At 39.2% G+C, this 17,503-nt stretch overlaps 1 protein-coding gene across 4 annotated transcripts in view; it reads left to right on the plus strand.

Annotated features, from left to right (window-relative positions):
• Positions 1–8,587, plus strand: part of Fat1 (FAT atypical cadherin 1) — a 112,963-nt gene extending 104,376 nt beyond the window's left edge. For 3 of the 4 annotated variants that reach the window (XM_048330854.1, XM_048330853.1, XM_048330852.1), the window contains exons 26-28: positions 529–666; positions 6,060–6,095; positions 7,118–8,587. In XM_048330854.1, the coding sequence (XP_048186811.1) occupies positions 529–666; positions 6,060–6,095; positions 7,118–7,749 (806 nt within the window). In that variant the 3' untranslated portion in view covers positions 7,750–8,587. The remainder of the gene's footprint in view (positions 1–528; positions 667–6,059; positions 6,096–7,117) is intronic. The other variant, XM_048330855.1, reaches the window with a different exon arrangement.
• Positions 8,588–17,503: the final 8,916 nt, after the last annotated feature.

Below are 17,503 nucleotides of genomic sequence, written 5' to 3' on the forward strand. Positions count from 1 at the left end.
GTAATGCTCCAAAGCTGAAATGCTTATGAGTTGGAAACTTGTTTATCAGGAGTGGTAGGTGGGTGTGTTAATGAAGGATTTGGGTCTGGTCATGTTCCAATTAATATTCTGGAAAGATCCTTTTCATTTTTTTTATTGATAAAGGTTTTAACAATGATTTAATGTATAAAAATTCGGAGCATTTCTGTGCTAGAATTATTAGGAAATATAGCTGGAGGAAGTAGCAGTTAATGTATTAGTGACTTGGCATGTATTCAGTGCTTTAGGGGGAAATGTTATAGATGCTAGTTTCAGACAGAAACTTTCAGTATTCTTTATTGTCTGATGATATCCACAGGCTAGTTTATGGAGAAATTCTGCTGTGAATATCCAAGAATATTTGTAGGCCGTCTAGTCTTTTGTTGTCGTTTTAAGATGTTAAATTTTATTGTTGTCTTTTCTTTTTGTTTCTCCTTTAAGTTTCTCAGGCCTCAGGCAGGAAACCCTTGACCCACTTGGAATTCATTGTTTTTCATCTCTTCCTTTTAGCTAAAGTGGTGGATCTCGATCCTTGTCTTTCCAAGAAGCCGCTAGAGGAAAAACCTTCGCAGCCCTACAGTGCCCGGGAGAGCCTGTCTGAAGTGCAGTCCCTGAGCTCCTTCCAGTCTGAGTCCTGTGATGACAACGGTGAGTGTCAGTGTATCCCGGGCAGTGGCTGTCTGCTGTGCTGTTCATATTGCCCTGTGTAATACGTAGATGCACTCGTTGTCTCAGGAGGGCTCCACATCCCACATGACCACTTTTCAACCATGCCTTGGAAACATTTGCATGAACATTAGCTGGGGAAAATACCTTAAATATGCCCTAAGCTCTCACTTCACATGCATAAGATTCAGTACCCAACACTGAAAAAAAAAATGTTTTTTAAGAAATAGCTATTTTAACAGTTGCAATGTATCAGTAATAGGGAAGAACATGTAATCAATTGAAAGATATATTTTTTATTTGATTGCCTAATCTGGTGTTGCTTTTTCTTTTGCAGTGTAGTAAATGTTATGGAAATTTTGTGGGTTTTTCAAAAACTCTTGTAACAGCTTTTCTGTCCAACACACACACACACACACACACACACACACACACACACACACACACACACACACACACACACACACACACACACACAATGTAACGATCTGAAATGTTCCGTTTCCGTCACACCTTTGGTATTACAAGGTTTTATTTGTCTCTTCCCTCAACCCCACTGCGGCCCCAGCTCCCATTTGGATCAGAGCGTACTGACTGAGAGCGCAGTTTAAGAGATTGCTAGTAAGTTTGATTATGTTTTTAATGAAGAAAGCTTGGCAGGGGGTTCGATGATACCAGTTAGCTTCATCTGATTTCCCTAGGGTAAATTGTACTGATCAGCAGCTTGCCTTATGAATACATACCAGTATAGAAAATTGTCAGTGTTGCTCAGGAATACAATGAAGGCCATTGGTAGTAAAGCTTTTTGAATGTTAGAATTTGTACACTTCATTATAGTTTTTCACCTTGGGTAAAAATCGAATGGTTTATATATTCTTGGTAGAATAAAACAATCCACTAATATCTGTCTGATCCATAGTAGTCCATCACCTAGGGTAATATAATTCATAATAGAGTACATCTCTGTAAATCCATGTCAGATAGTTCAAAAAACATGTCACAGCCAGATGGCCAGATTATGTCCCATTCATTTCTAATTTCAAGCATGTTACATATGATATTACATTTATGATGTAGTAAGTGGATGTAGTGTTATTTCTTCCATTGGTTTGTTTTAAAATGATCTATATTGCCAATTTATGTAATTTGCACTTTGGTCTTTAAATGCCCTTCACAAATACATTTTCACAGAAGTGGAGCTGTGGCTCCGACAGCAGAGCACCATCCTTAAACAAAAAAACTAAGGGACAGCTGAGTTCAAGCTCCAGGAATAATGTGAAACAGAGCAAGAGGGAAGGGAAGGAGGGAGGGAAGGAGGAAGGAAGGAAGGAAGGAAGGAAGGAAGGAAGGAAGGAAGGAAGGAAGGAAGGAAATATTTTCAGAAATTTTTCATTATTTTTCTTTCTTTTCTAGTTCCTTTTGTTGGTATCGTATTACTTTTAAATGTTCTTTAGTTGTGGCCAAATTTATGATAATGAATGACCAGTTTTTAAAATGTGGAGAAAAGACGTGTGCAGAAGTGTTTATATTTTAGTGATCACATTTTCATCAGTATCAGTCATTAAATTCTGCACTTACTGTTTTATTATTTTCTAACCTCTATGAAAAACTTTACCACAGAATTAAGGGTTTAAAATAGTGCACCTTAGGTTAGAAATGCACCCTGTATCTCATTGGACTGAAGTCTAAGTGTCCAGAGGACTACAGTACTTTCTGGGAAGTGAGGGAAGAATCTGTTTCCTTTTCCCAGTGTGCAGTAATCACTCGCATTCTTTGGCTCATGGCTTCATCCTCTTTCAACAACAGCATAGCAACAGTGTACATTTCATTGATCATTCACCTGCAGTCACAACTCTAGGCTCCGCATACAGATGGAAAGGATGGTTATCTTAACAACTCATTCAGCCCACCTCCATAATCAGGAAAACCTGTCCTAAGCTCTTAGTTTCATTAGTATTCCTTGTGCCCTGGATGGTAACAAATAATCAGAGGATCCCAAGATGAGGATGCAATTCGGATGTAAACATTGAGGGCCTACCCATCAAATGCATACATATTTATCATGACAAACTTTTTAAATAATACACAAATAAAAACAAATTATACAGGAAACAGCCAGATAGATTGCTGGTGTGCTAGCTTACCAGCTATTTAAGCTATTTAGTACATGTATAAAATGACAAATTTGGGGTTGAAGCCAGTGGACAAAATCTTGTTGGTTTTTATATACAAATATATCTATCTCCGTAAGTTTTTTTCTTGTGGGATAGTTATACAAGCTTTTTAAATGTGATGCCTTCAGTCCATGAGGTGTTGACATAAGACTTGTTTTGTCCCAGCATGATCCATAATGATAATTGTAAACATTTTCTAGCTTAAATTTCAGTAAAGCTATTTGATCATTTGATTAATTTGATCATTTGATGAATAGTAGCAAACATATAGCTTGATTAGAAAAGTCTATAGCTTGCAGTTCAAGTCATTCATAATAATATGGTTGTGTTAAAACATTCATTTCACATTTTTAAACTATAGGGAAAATTTGCATAGCATGAAGAAATTTTATTTTGTGTACTGTATTCTAAATAAAGATTTTCCTAATTCACTCCTTTTGTCCCTTTTTACAAGCTTCCATAGTGACTGTAATACACCTTGTCAATGCTGTAGTTGACACGGTGAATAATGAAGGTATAGTCATAAATGCTTTACTTTGTGTTTGTGTTTTATGTCTAGGTCACTGGAGTACTGTAGTATTCATATTGTTTTGTTGGGTTTGTTTTTTTGCCTATTGTAATGTTCTAAATAGATTGTATTTTTAGCTATAATTTTGAAGGTGTATATATTTATAACACGTGTACTGCAGAATTATTTCTATGTATGTTTTTTTTGTTACTTTCTGCTCATCTGTAGTGATGTCAGAAATAAATGATAGGATCTCAGAAATAAATGATAGGATCTCAAGAACTTATCTTCCTGTGACACAATGCCAAGACCTTCTGAAGTAGTTTTAACTTAAGAATTACAATAGATACCGCTTTCTCTGAACACAAATCCAAATACTAAAAGCTTTTATAATTACTTAAAACTGACTCTGGACTTTTGGTTCCTCTTGCTCCCGAGTATGATCAAAGACAGTGGTAGAAGGTAGATTTTCAAGTTGAAATTTAGTGAAAGTCATGTGCTGTGAACTTTCTCTGATTAAAACTGAAAGGGCATTAACTACCTCCTTCAACTTAGTTCAAATCAAAGCAGCCCTTCATTGGTGCACTGGAATTGGAGTAATCACAGGTGGATAGCACAGGCTAGTAATTGACAGGCTAGTGTGAATCAGAAAACCCAGAGGACCTGCTGATTGATTTGTTCCCTGAGCCATTGTCTGATAAAGCAGGTCTGGGTCTAGCAAGTTCCTGGTTGATTGTGATCTTCATCTAAAGACCACAGCTAGCCAAGGTGCAGAGGCCATGAAGAAAACACCAGCATTATCACCATAATGCTCCAGAGTTCCCTCATGTAAGGATGTGAGGGCTGTCTAGCTGTAGGTGGGGAAAACACCCTTGCTGAACTTGACAAGAGGCTACCCAGTTACTAAAGAGATCTGATTGTTTTCTTCCTAAATAAATAGTACCACTGTTTCTGTATGGTAAACCAGAAGTGAGTTCTATTCTGTCTAGTGAATTTTAGTCTTTTTCTTCTTTCTTTCTTTCTTTCTTTCTTTCTTTCTTTCTTTCTTTCTTTCTTTCTTTCTTCCTTCCTTCCTTCCTTCCTTCCTTCCTTCCTTCCTTCCTTCCTTCCTTCCTTCCTTCCTTTCTCTCTCTCTCTCTCTCTCTCTCTCTCTCTCTCTCTCTCTCTCTCTGTGTGTGTGTGTGTGTGTGTGTGTTGATACTACTTGAACTTAGGGGCCTAGGCACATTGTCCCTGAGCTTTCCTTGTTTACTCAAGGCTAGTGCTCTTCCACTTGAGCCGCACCCTCACTTTTAGCTTTTTAGTGATTAATGGGAGATAATGAGTCTCACAGTCTTTCCCGGTGTCAAGGGCTCACTCACACCCGTAATCCTAGCTACTCAGGAGGCTGAGATCTGAGAATCTCAGTTCAAAGCTAGTCCAAGTAGGAAAAGTCTCCTGAGACCACACACACACACACACACACACACACGTCTTCCAGACTTACCTGTCCTGGGCTGGCTTTGGACTGTCATCTTCAGATATTAGCTTCCTGAGCAACTTGGATTACAGTTTGTGAGCCATCAGCACTCAGCTTTGTGAATTTCAGTTTTTACCTGATGGCATTCCAACATTTAGAATATTAACAATACTTAAAACCAAATTTAAATAGTTGCTTCATTTCAATCTCCTTCACTGAAAAAAAAAAGGTTTTTACTTTTGAAAGCCAGTTTATATTATAAGGATTATCAAGTGCCAGCCAGTAATAAAAATTGTCAGTCTTTATTTTTAATGAGCTTTCTACATTTTAGTAGACAGTTTATTTATGTATTTTCAAGAAACATCACAGTCTTTCTAATAGTTTTTTTTTTAATTAAGTTCATAGAGACAGCAATCAAATAGTATTTGTTCATAGATAGTTGACTTGGATTTTCAGGAACATTGTAAAATGCACTGAAAAGCATTGCCTTTGATTGTTGCTGTTACAATGGTCCGTTCATGCTTCACCTAATCCTCATCATCCTCTAAGGGATTTTTACCCTTGTTTCAAAGAGAGTGGAAAGTTAGCCCAGAGTTAGTGTCTCATGATGCTGAATTTCCTTTGATGTAGTGCCAGCTTCTGTGTATAAACAAAAGCCCAGAAAGAGCAACTGTAATGACAGATTTGTGAAAAGAAGACTGCACAGTACAAATATAAAATCATATTCATAAAGGATGGGTTGGAAGAGGTTTTCAGCTTTACCTACCTAAATTTGTTCAAAATTTGCCCAGGAATTCCTCTGAACTCAATATACTTTTGAGATTATAATGTGATGCAGGTAGCTTGAGATGTATTTGTATTGTCACAGAAATAACGAACCCGTTTGTATTTGATGAGAGCCTACAGAGTTTATTTTCATTATTCCAAAGAAAGTTCTGTGTTTCTAGATTTCCATTGGCAGTAGCAACAATAACACTTGAGTTTCCTAGCAGAGTGTCCACTTCATCATCATTGCTTTTTATTTCCTCTTTCCATATCCTGTTTTCTTTGTGCTTTGTAAGTTTCTCAGCCATGTGGAATGTGTGTAGATAATGAGGCACATACAGAAGTACATGGCTGATTGGGCCTTGACAAATGGCTTACATGGTACTATGTACTTAACTTTATTGCTTTTTAGCCGCCTGTCTATTTTAATTACCAATGTTTTCTTTTCTTTCTACTCTGCCACCAAAAGAATCTTTGGCTGCTCCTGACCTCAGCAAATCAAGAGGTGATTTATGCATGCCAGTTGCTCATTGATAATCACTAAGTCCTTGGTGAAGATTTGACGCAGTGCTGACTTGCTTCACGTTGGTTGCTTGGTGTTTGAAGCAAAAACTAAATCCTTGACTGTTGGGCCCTGCATGCTAAGCATGCACTGCTAACCTTTTCCTAGCTAACGGAATTTCTAAAATCTAAGAAGGAAGACATAAAAGAAAAAGAAAATAAATGACTATCCCTAACTAGGGAGGTGTTTTGTTTGTTTGTTTTTTTAAATCACAACACTTTATATAGTCCAAAATGATTCTTTGTTCTTTCCAGTGTAACAAAGATACACTGTTATATTGTTCTTCAACACTTAATTGTTCAATTGTATTTAGAGGTATGGTTTGATATGTAACTGTAGTAAGATCATTCGTTGTTTTATTAATGAATAATAGTACAGCTTTCATATTACATGTACCACATTCTTACAAAGGATGTTCATTTTCTAAATTTTAACGTGTTAAAGGTTACTTTTATTACTTTAAAGTTTGCCTTAATTAGTGTCGTTTAATGACAGGTAATACAGATTGGCGTCTGATAATCTTAATAGAGATCCTTCCTTTCTGAAAGGGTACAACTAATGTCCTAAGAAGGTACTACTGCCTTCCTTCACGTAGTGATGAGTTCTTAATCACTGAAGGAAACTTGAAGATGACCAGTGCTATGTGTAGAAACCTGCATGTGTTTTAAACACTACATCCTGCCTCTCTCAAGTCTTTTCATGTCCCTGAATGTTATCTGTATACTAAAACTGCAAGCTCCCCGTGTGTACACACTGATCCCCATTCATGCAGGGCTTCAAAGCTGCACCAGGGCGGGGCTCTTGTCTTCCAGGCAAGGACAATGGGTTTCCCAAGTGATGAGCTTTGAATGAATGCATAAATACCATGGCACTTTTTTGTCTTTAATATCAGGAGTTGTTGTTGTTTTCCAAGATGCAAAAAGCTTAGGAGAAATACATTGAAATCTCTTTCCTCTTCTACCAAGGGTACCACTGGGATACATCAGACTGGATGCCAGCTGTTCCCCTGCCAGACATACAGGAGTTTCCCAATTATGAGGTGATTGACGAGCACACACCTCTCTACTCAGCAGATCCAAATGCCATCGACACCGACTATTACCCTGGGGGCTACGACATTGAAAGTGACTTCCCCCCACCACCAGAAGACTTCCCTGCACCCGATGAACTGCCACCATTGCCCCCGGAATTCAGCGATCAGTTCGAATCCATACACCCACCCAGAGACATGCCTGCTGCAGGTAGCTTGGGTTCTTCATCCAGAAATCGGCAGAGGTTCAACTTGAATCAGTACCTGCCCAATTTCTACCCCGCCGATATGTCTGAACCTCAAAAAAAAGCCACCAGTGAGAATAGTACTTGTAGAGAATCCTTTGCCCCTCCTTACCCGCCAGGATATTCCAGAAACTTTGAAGCCCCCGCTATAGAAAACATGCCCATGTCTGTGTACGCGTCCACGGCTTCCTGCTCGGATGTGTCCGCGTGCTGTGAAGCGGAGTCTGAGGTCATGATGAGTGACTATGAGAGCGGAGACGACAGTCACTTCGAAGAGGTAACAATTCCTCCACTGGATTCCCAACAGCATACGCAAGTCTGATGCTCAGACTCCCCCCCAAAGTGCCTGGACTTTAATGAACCTAGAGATGGTCTCGCTGACCTGCATTGTTCTCTATAGCAATGCTTGAGTGCTTTTGTTTTTTTTTCAGTGAGCTCCCATGGGCATGGCTGCACTGAATCCCGCACCTCTTGACACCTTAGCCATTTCCAGCCCCCCAGACCTACTGTAATGGGACAAGATCTTCATTGACTGTGCCATTTCTAAGCATCTTTTTGTATTTACACTTGTCTGTGTTAAAATAGTGAGACGGAAAAATCAGTCCTATCACCACCACCTTAGCATAATTCATGTATTTATGTAGATTTGATTCATCCTCCTGTCTCCTATTTGTAAATTTTATGTACAGACTTGATTTTTTTTCTTTTCAGTTTTAACTAGACTTTTCAAGGTACTTTGTGTATTTGTTTTCAGCTGAGTTTTGGTGGTGTTAGTGTCATTATCTAGCACCCTGTGTTGTTGTTTTGTTTTCTTAATATAACCAGGGTTTCATTATATGTTCTTTTCCACTGAAGTATGACATTTCATTAACACATTTCAATGTAATCATTTATTTCTAGCTGTACATATGATGGGGAAGATCTGATACATGGACATGTCTTAAGTGGGTTGCTGTATTTTAGGATAATATGCATTTTTCATTATCGGAAAGTGTAACGGGGACCTTCTGCATAACTATTTAGAACCAAAACCCCCATGACACAGTTTTTATGGTGTCTGTATATTTGTGATGCAATGGTCTTGTAAAGGTTTTTACTGAAAACTACCATTAGCCAGTCTTTCTTACTGACAATAAATTATTAATAAAATACTTTTGCTTTACTGTCCTGTTTTCTTTGGTGTTTATATTCCTGCTTAGGATACAAGTGGTGAGTTGAGATGAAAGGCTAGGTAGATGTCCATTTTGTCAGCTTGTTATGTGGGATGCAAGCTGCGTGTGTACAGGTGGTGCCTCTAGGTGGCAGTGTATGGTTATGAAAGTGTGCTTTTTTTGGTTGTTTTACAAGGAAGTCTCAGCATGTCTTCCAGTCTGGCCTCGCTCAGGATTCCCGTGCACCTCTATCCCAGCACATACTTTCTTAATGATGACTCTTTTCTTCTTTCCTTCCTCCCTTTACTTCCTCTTCCTCTCCTTCTTTCCCTCCTTCCCTCCTTCCCTTTCTTTCTTTCCTTCTTTCTTTCTCATTTTTGCCACACCAGAGTCTAAACCCTGGGTTTACAGATTGCTAGGCTGGTGCTCAGCCACTTGAGCCATGCCTCCTTACCCTTGATTTTTGCTGGTTATTTTGGAGATGGAGTTGAGCAAACATTCTGCCCAGGCTAGCCTCAAACCACAATCCTCTGAGCCTCCTGAGTAACTAGGATTATAGGAAAACCACTAGTGCCTAGTTGTAATGAATATTTTCTAAGTAAAACTTTTAAGAAAATTTTTCTTTAGGCATTTTGAAATTTATTAATGTTCACTGGCCATTTTAAAGCATCAGTGGTTTTCATTTTTATCAGCTTTATATATATTATATATATATATATATCTCAGAAAAGGGTTTTGAAGCATTTTCTCTTTTCTATATGAACAAACATTTCATACTTTTATATGATGTAATGTAAAACCCAGAAGCTATTTATTCTCCATATCATCAAATTCCATCCTTCCATTCAACAAAAATTGTTTAGTGAGCACTATGTTTACTAAGCAAAAATCATAAACAAAAGCAAACTTATTTTCATTATTTTAATGAAATGCTTCAAGTTTGGTTTTTAATCAAATGCTGTGCGCACACACAAATAGTATAGCTACACATATATTGTTTAAGAAAACACAGATAACCGATGCACTTACAACTTTTTTTTTTTTTTTTTTGCCAGTCCTGGGGCTTGAACTCGGGGCCTGAGCACTGTCCCTAGCTTCTTTTTGCTCAAGGCTAGCACTCTGTCACTCAAGCCACAGCGCCACTTCTGGCCATTTTCTATATATGTGGTGCTGGGGAACCAAACCCAGGGCTTCATGTATACGAGGCAAGCACTCTTGCCACTAGGCCATATCCCCAGCCCCGCACTTACAACTCTTTAAGCCGGGTTTCTCATTCTTCCTCTTCTCCATGTTTTCTAAAAGCATATAATGCTATTTGAGTCAGTAAATGTAGAACTTGCCTGTTGACTTAATGGTGTTGAAGGGAGGCCAGTAACATAATCCTCATTACTCCTGTTTTCCTTCCATTTGTTACAGCATAACATTTTACAGCATAATTTGTGCAGAGTGGATCGATTATTTTGATTATTTCCTGCTGTTACATTACTTGGCACTTATCTTTTTTTATGGTACAATGGTTTGAACTCAGGGCTCATCATATATAGACAGATGCTCTCCCCTCTGAGGCCCTTTTGCTTTTTATTTTTCTAATAAAATCTTTTTTTTTTCTTTTCTTTTTCTTTTTCTTTTTTTTTTTTTTTTTTTTTTTGCTTCAGACAACCTTGATCTTTTTACCTACAGCCTCCCAGTGGCTGAGTTTACAGGTATGTAGTAACACACCTGACTTACTGAGATGAGTCTTACTAACTTTTGGCCTGGGCTGGCCTCAAACCATCCTTTTTTCTAATAATCCCAGGATTATGCTCATACTAAGAGTGAAAGGATTTTGAAAGATCTAGACAAAGCAAACAAAGTTAACTCTCCTTCATCTCCGGAACGAATTGAGCTGTGGGTCCAAAACTTCACAAACTTTAGCTCATTAAAATGAACTTGTGCTAGAAATTAAATGTAAGATGTGACTGGAGTTAGTTATACTTACTACGCTCATATTAAGAGGGAATATAGTAAATGTGCATGGCACATAAAATGTAACCCTTGGGCCTGGGATTTCAGAGTGGTAGAGTGCTTGCCTAGCATGCATGAAGCCCTGGATTTGATTTCTCAGCACCACATATATCGAAAAAGCTGGGAGTGGTGCTGTGGCTCAAGTGGTAGAGTGCCAGACTTGCGCAAAAAGAAGCCAGAGACAGTGCTCAGGTTCTGAGTTCAAGCCCAAGGCCTGTCAAAAAAAAAAATGTGACTCCATGAGAGGGTTGGATTTTTCAGATTGATGGAGGCAAACATTTCACAGTATGCATGCATATCAAATCACATTATGCATCTTAATCTAAGTATTTGTCGATCATACTTTTATAACAAAACTTTAGAACAACACAAAAGGCACAACTGTGTTAGAATTCTCTGCTGTAATCATCATGACAATGCTTTTTACCTATCATTTGCACTGTGGTGCCTACCATCTTGTCTTTCCAGAGGCCTAGCAGGTTCTGCCATACCTGCTATAAAGAACTCTGTAGAACCCTGCCCTCTTTTCTCTCCCTATGAGTTTATTTCTAGGAAAAAGTCTCAACAAGAATTGGAGCATCACTGAACACTAGTGGTTTATATCGGTATTCCTGTCTACTCAGGAAGCTGAGAACTAAGGATTTATAGTGGTTGAAAGCCAGGCCAGGACTTCCAGTTAACCATCAGAAAGCCAGAAGTGGAGCTGTGGCTCTAGCCTTTCAGGCCCTAAATTCAACCTCGAGTACCAGCATAAAAGAAACAAAAATAAAACATTTAAAGTACAAAAAATGGATCATCTTTGTGTGATTAGCTTTGATTTTGTTTTATTGTCAGGAATGTGTATACATGTAAGACAGGTTGGTTATCTGTCAGACTTCATGGCAAATTCTCTAGCCCTCGCCTTCACCTGTTTTTACCTGATGGGTTCCCACTTCCTCTTTGAACTGTAATTCCTTCTTTGCCCCCGGGGGAAGAAGTGGAGAAGAGTCAAGTGACCTTAGTCTACTGAGTCTGGTCAGTCACTTCTTGCAAGTGACAGTAGGATGCTCTTCTGCAGGTGCATTCTGTGTGCTTTCAGACTGTGCATCATCAAAGACATTAGGTTTGATTTCAATTAGTACAGCAGCTGAGAACAGGGCTGTTTGTCAGAATTTAATTTCCTTGCTGGCAGTTTACTGCTTTGACTGCAAACACAATGAGCCACTATAAAGAATGGCAAGTTTTGGGGGTTGTTTTTTGTGTGTGTGTTTATTTTTTCCCTCAAGAAAGTGCAGGCCTAAGTGAACTCTTGGGTAGTAAATGCACTTGTCACTGCCTTGTCAGAGAGCATGGACAGGAAAGAGGCTACATTTCCATGATTCTAGACATGAGGAAGAAACGTGAGACATATTTGAATGAAAATGTCGTCAGATCAAATACACCTTGCAGAGTTCCCAGCAACCAGTCAGTGTAGGAGGTAATAATATGAAGTTCATTTTTCTAACAGCTATTATACAATTATCTCAAAGGGGAAAATGAAATTGTCAAAAAGTTGAGTGACTACTACTTCAATTCATTTTAATGTTTAAGAGCACTACCCAACAGCCTTAGGTCACAAAGAAAATGTAGAAAAATAAGCAAATAATCTATTCAGAAGCCGTATTAATGCTCCAGGCCTAGAAAAGATTTAAAATATATCTCTTGGTCAAATTCAACGTGTTAGGGCTGGGGATATAGCCTAGTGGCAAGAGTGCCTGCCTCGGTATACCCGAGGCCCTAGGTTCGATTCCCCAGCACCACATATACAGAAAACGGCCAGAAGCGGCGCTGTGGCTCAAGTGGCAGAGTGCTAGCCTTGAGCGGGAAGAAGCCAGGGACAGTGCTTAGGCCCTGAGTCCAAGGCCCAGGACTGGCCAAAAAAAAAAAAAAAAAAAAAAAAATTCAACGTGTTAGCTCACCTATACACTAGATTGAAAACTGACATCTTTAATTGAGACTTTTTTTGTGATTGGTGTTTTTGCATTTGGGAGGCCTTAAATGAATAGTTTTCTATTCCTTCAAGGGCAAGAGTACTTTTTAAAGTGTGTGTGTGTGTGTGTGTGTGTGTGTGTTGTGTCTGTGTGTCTTTAAGGTGTACATAGAGATTTCTTACACAGACTGATTAATACAGTCAGCCTAATTTACATGTGTGTCATCTCACATAGATTGCCCATCCCTGTTTGTGTGTGTGTGTATGTTTGTGTCTATATGTGTTTGTATGTGTGTGTTTGTTAAAAGTGCCTAAAATCTAATCTCTTAGTAAATATCCAGTGTTGAATACAGTATTATTATCAATAATCTTCATGTGGTACACCAGATGTCCAGGCTTACTCATTCTATGTAATGGACACTTTGTGTACTAACAAACATCTCCCCTTTTTCCTTGTATTATTCATCCATGATAACTACTCTTTCTTTTGTTCTTCCTTGCATTCTTTTTAATTTTTATTGTAAAGGTGATGTACAAAGGGGTTACAGTTATGCAAGCCAGGTAATGAGTACATTTCCTTTTGAACAGTGTCACCCCCTACCTTATTCTCAATTTTTCCCCTCCCATCTCCCCCACCCACCCATCGTATAGTTCATTTCCAACATAGTGATTAGTGGGTTTCACTGCTGAATTGGTTCACCTTAGTCCCATTGTTTTTGTGCTTCTCCCCCCACCCAAATCAGAGAAACATATACAAGGCAAAGGATACAGAAATCAAAAACAGTGACAGAAGAGAAAAAAAGGAAACAATAAGAACAAACAAAAAAGAACTACAAATGGAATAATTAAAAAAAACTTCCATTTCTTGGAGTTTATTTCAATATACATCATTTTATATAACCTTATGCACATAACTATTGAGCCCTGTGATCCATCCTAAGAATATCCTCCTTTGTTCTCATTGTGTAAAAGACAGCCTCTTCAACAAATGGTGCTGGCAGAATTGGCTATACACATGCTGAAAGCTGAAGTTAGCTCCTTACATATCACACCACAATCAACTCCAAATGAATCAAAGACCTCCATGTAAGACCAGATACCCTGAAAATATTACAGGAAGTGATAGAGGAAATACTGCATCTCTTTGGCACAGATTGAGAGTTCGTAAGTAAAGATCCAGAATCACAACAGATCAAAGAAAGACTAGACAAATGGGAATGCATGGTTTCTCATGGTAAAGGACATAACTAACAAGATAAATAGGAAGCCCATAGAATGGACAAGGATCTTTACTAGCTATACATCAGACAAGGGCCTCAAATCTAAAATATACTCAGCTCAAAAAATTATTTTTGAGGTAGTAGGGTTTGAATTTAGGACCTCATGTTTACTAGGTGGGCTTGCTTCTTCAGTGCTCCACTCCCTAAGACATTCCTCTAGCACGCCTTTTTGTAGGTTATTTTAAAGATGGGGTCTTGTAGACTTTTCTACCCAGGCTGGCTTTGAACTGCCATCCTCTAGATCTAAATTTCCTGAATAGGATTATAGATATCTGACCAGTAAACACCTTTTTACTCTGAATTTCTGTGGACTTGTTTTATTTGTTTATTTGTGTTTGGTTTATTCACTCTACAATCATTTCCAGATTCATCAATATTGGGGCAAATGTCAGGATCTCCTTTTTTAAGTCTAAATAATATTTGTGTGTTCGTGTGTGTGTGTGTGTGTGTGTGTGTATATACAAGTTTTCATCCATCAATATTCATTTAGGCTTATTTCCATATGTTAGCTACTGAAAATAATGTGACCACAAACATGGAGTGCAGAGAGTTTTGTATGGTGATTTTATTGCTTCTGAATGTGTCATTGGAAGAAGGAATGTTAGGTCACAATCTAGTTGTATTTCTTTTTCTTTTTCTTTTCCTCTTATATAAATGATCTTCCCCACATTCAGATCTCCAAGGTTGGAAGTTCTACTTTTAATTCCTCATTAATCCTCATTGTTTGTTCCAGTGTCTGTACCATGCCAATTTCCACCAGCAGTGTCCCAGGCCCCTTGCCCCTCAAACTTGCCAGCACTGCCTGTCTCTCGTCTTCTGGGTGGTAGCCATTCTAGCCAGTGTGAAGTGTTACCTCTGGTAGTTTGGTTTGCATTTCCCTGATGGTTAGTCACTCAGTAACCTTTCCATAGCCCTATTGATCATTTTTCTTTCCTCTTTGGAAAAAAAGTATCTATTCAGGTTCTTTGCCCAACTTTGATGAGGGTCCTTTTTTTTTCCTAGGGAAATGTGTGGGCTCCTTACATATTTTGGATATTAACCCCTTAGCTTACATGTTCTATAGATATTATTTCCTGCTCCTTTGGCTGACTTTTCATTATGTTGATTGTTTTCTTGGATGCTATTGGTTCATTTTGCTATGTAGAAATCTTTTGCTTTGATGTGGTGCTATTAATTTATTTTATCTTTGGTTGTCTGCTTGGGGCAAGGAATTAAAAATTGTATTTTAAAAAGGGCCAGTGTGGAGGAACTTCTAGGAGTTTAATTGTTTTGGGTCTTCCATTTAGGTCCTTCACTACACCAAGCCTTTTCAGCTAAGTTGGAATTTTGAGAACCAATTTTGACCAGACTGATGTGGGCTACATTTCCCCTGATCTCAGCCTCCCAAATCAGTACAGTGGCAGGTACACACTACCATGCCCATTTTTGTTGAAATGAGTCTCTTGAACTGTTTGGCCAGGCTGGCCTTGAACTGTTATCTTCCTAATCTCTATCTCCAGAGTAGCTAAAATTATAAGTGCAAGCTTCTGATGCCCTACTAGGTGAATATGTTTTAAATGTATCCTAAGGTTATTTCATTTCCTGAGTGTCCTTATGGAATATGCTCCAATGCAGTGTTCTATAAGCTGTTAGTGTAGACAATTGGACTAATCATAGACTCCAAGTCATAAGAACCTAGGTCATTTGAATTTTGCTATTGTCTACCAAGTGTGTGCATTACACACTGGAGCCTATATGTGCAATAAAGTCTTGGGGTGCTACCTTGATTATGTATTCAATCTTATTTCTGAGATTCCTGGAGTTAATGAAGACTAGAAGCATAGTGTCTCTTAACTATGTTAGAAACTAATTCCCCACTTTAGTTGATCTTTTCAAATATATGGTATTTTTTAAACATAGGAGGATTTTCTTTGTCGCGGCAAAATATATCAGTACAGAGTAACATAATCACTTGGTAATGAGGCGTACAGCTTTTGAAGCAGAGGCCTGAGTTCAAACATTGTTCCATGTATTACCTGACTTTGGCACATTACTTAATCTTTCAAGGCTATAGATTTTTCACCCATCACATGGTCTTCACAACACTAAACCTCACAGGATTAACATTGTGCATGTATGACAATGAAAGTATCTCAGGGCTGGGAAGTAGTGCAATTCAAAGCACCTGTTATCATTTTTTTCCCCTGTGGTTATGCTTATTTTCTGTCCTGTCTTCTTTACCTTGCTTAAGAAATTCTTTTTCACCCCAAGGTTCTGTAACTATTTACCTACACTGACTGTAGGATTTGGTTTTTGTAGTTTGGTGGTACTAGGGTTTGAACTCAGGACCTCTTGCTTGCTAGGCAGGTGCTCTACCAGCTCAACCACACCCTCACTCCCCTTCATTGTTTTCACAACTTAGTCTTTTTATCACTCATTTGAAATGTGATTCTCTCAAATCTGTACTCCGCATGTTCTTGAATCGATGAACTTCATAATGTTACTCAATTATTTTATTTGGGGCATTTTGAGACAGTCTCACCATTATAGACCAGATTGGTTCTGAACTCATTATGTGGCTTAGGCTGCCCTGGAACTCGAGATCCTCCTGCCTCAGCCCCTGAGTACTGGGATTACAGGTGTACACCACCATGCCTCACTTACTGTAGTTTTAAATATACATTTTAATATGGATAAGTCATTTTCCTCCTGCCCTTTCTAGTCTACTCCCCTTTCCTACACTTGTCTTTTACTCTTAAAAAAAGAACTTAGGAAGTTGGATGCATGGTGGCTCAGGAGGGGGAGATCTGAGGATCACAGTTCAAAACCAGCCCAGGAACGAAAGTCTGTAGGACTTTTATTCCCAATTAACCACCAGAAGAGTGGAAGTGGCGCTGTGGCTCAAAGTGATAGAGTGCTAACCTTGAGCAAATAGAGCTCAGGGGCAGTGCCTAGGCTGGCTGTTCAAGCTACATGAGTGGCAAAATATAATGATAATAAATTTTTATAACCAATTGATGTTTTTATTGAGAGAAAATGAACATTTAAAGCTTTCATTATGAGTGCATGGGGTGTCTTCCATTTACTGAAGCTTTCTTTCATAAGTCACAGGAAGTTTTGAGGGTTTTATTTCCCCATTCAGCACACCGCTGGTCCATCCACGACTTAGCATTTTTACATGGATTTCTGTTGTCATCACTTCTGGTGATGTCTTCTGTGTCCATTTACAGTGGTGTTTCAGGAAGTCACAATTTCTAAGGCTTCCTGGGCGGCATAGGAGCACATTGGCGGCTATTGATTGTCTCGCCTCGACACTGCGGGACGCGTCCTGCGCAGACACTAATGGTGAAATACCAGACTGGAAAGAACAGTGAAGTTGGATATGATTTCATCCCCATTTTTCAGGCCGGGGAACCGGGAGCACAATGGTGAAGTGATGTTCGAGGTCAGGGCTCCGCAGTCCTGCGCGAGGGCCAGCCGCCCAGGGTCCGGGCTGTCTCCGGTGTCACCGCCGGGGATGCCCGCGCGGGGGCGCAGTGGCCACGCGCCTCCCCGGGGCCGGGAGCGTGGGGGCCGCCCGCGCGGTGGACGGCAGGTGTCCCCACTCTGTGCCACCAAGTGCAAAGTGGGTGTCGGTCCGGCTGCGGGAGGAGGTGGGGCGGGCAGCACGGCCACGAAATAAATAAATAAAAATAAATAAGGAAGGCGCGTCGG

The sequence above is a fragment of the Perognathus longimembris genome, chromosome 21 (assembly GCF_023159225.1).
Source record: "Perognathus longimembris pacificus isolate PPM17 chromosome 21, ASM2315922v1, whole genome shotgun sequence".
Classification (NCBI taxonomy): Eukaryota; Metazoa; Chordata; class Mammalia; order Rodentia; family Heteromyidae; genus Perognathus; species Perognathus longimembris.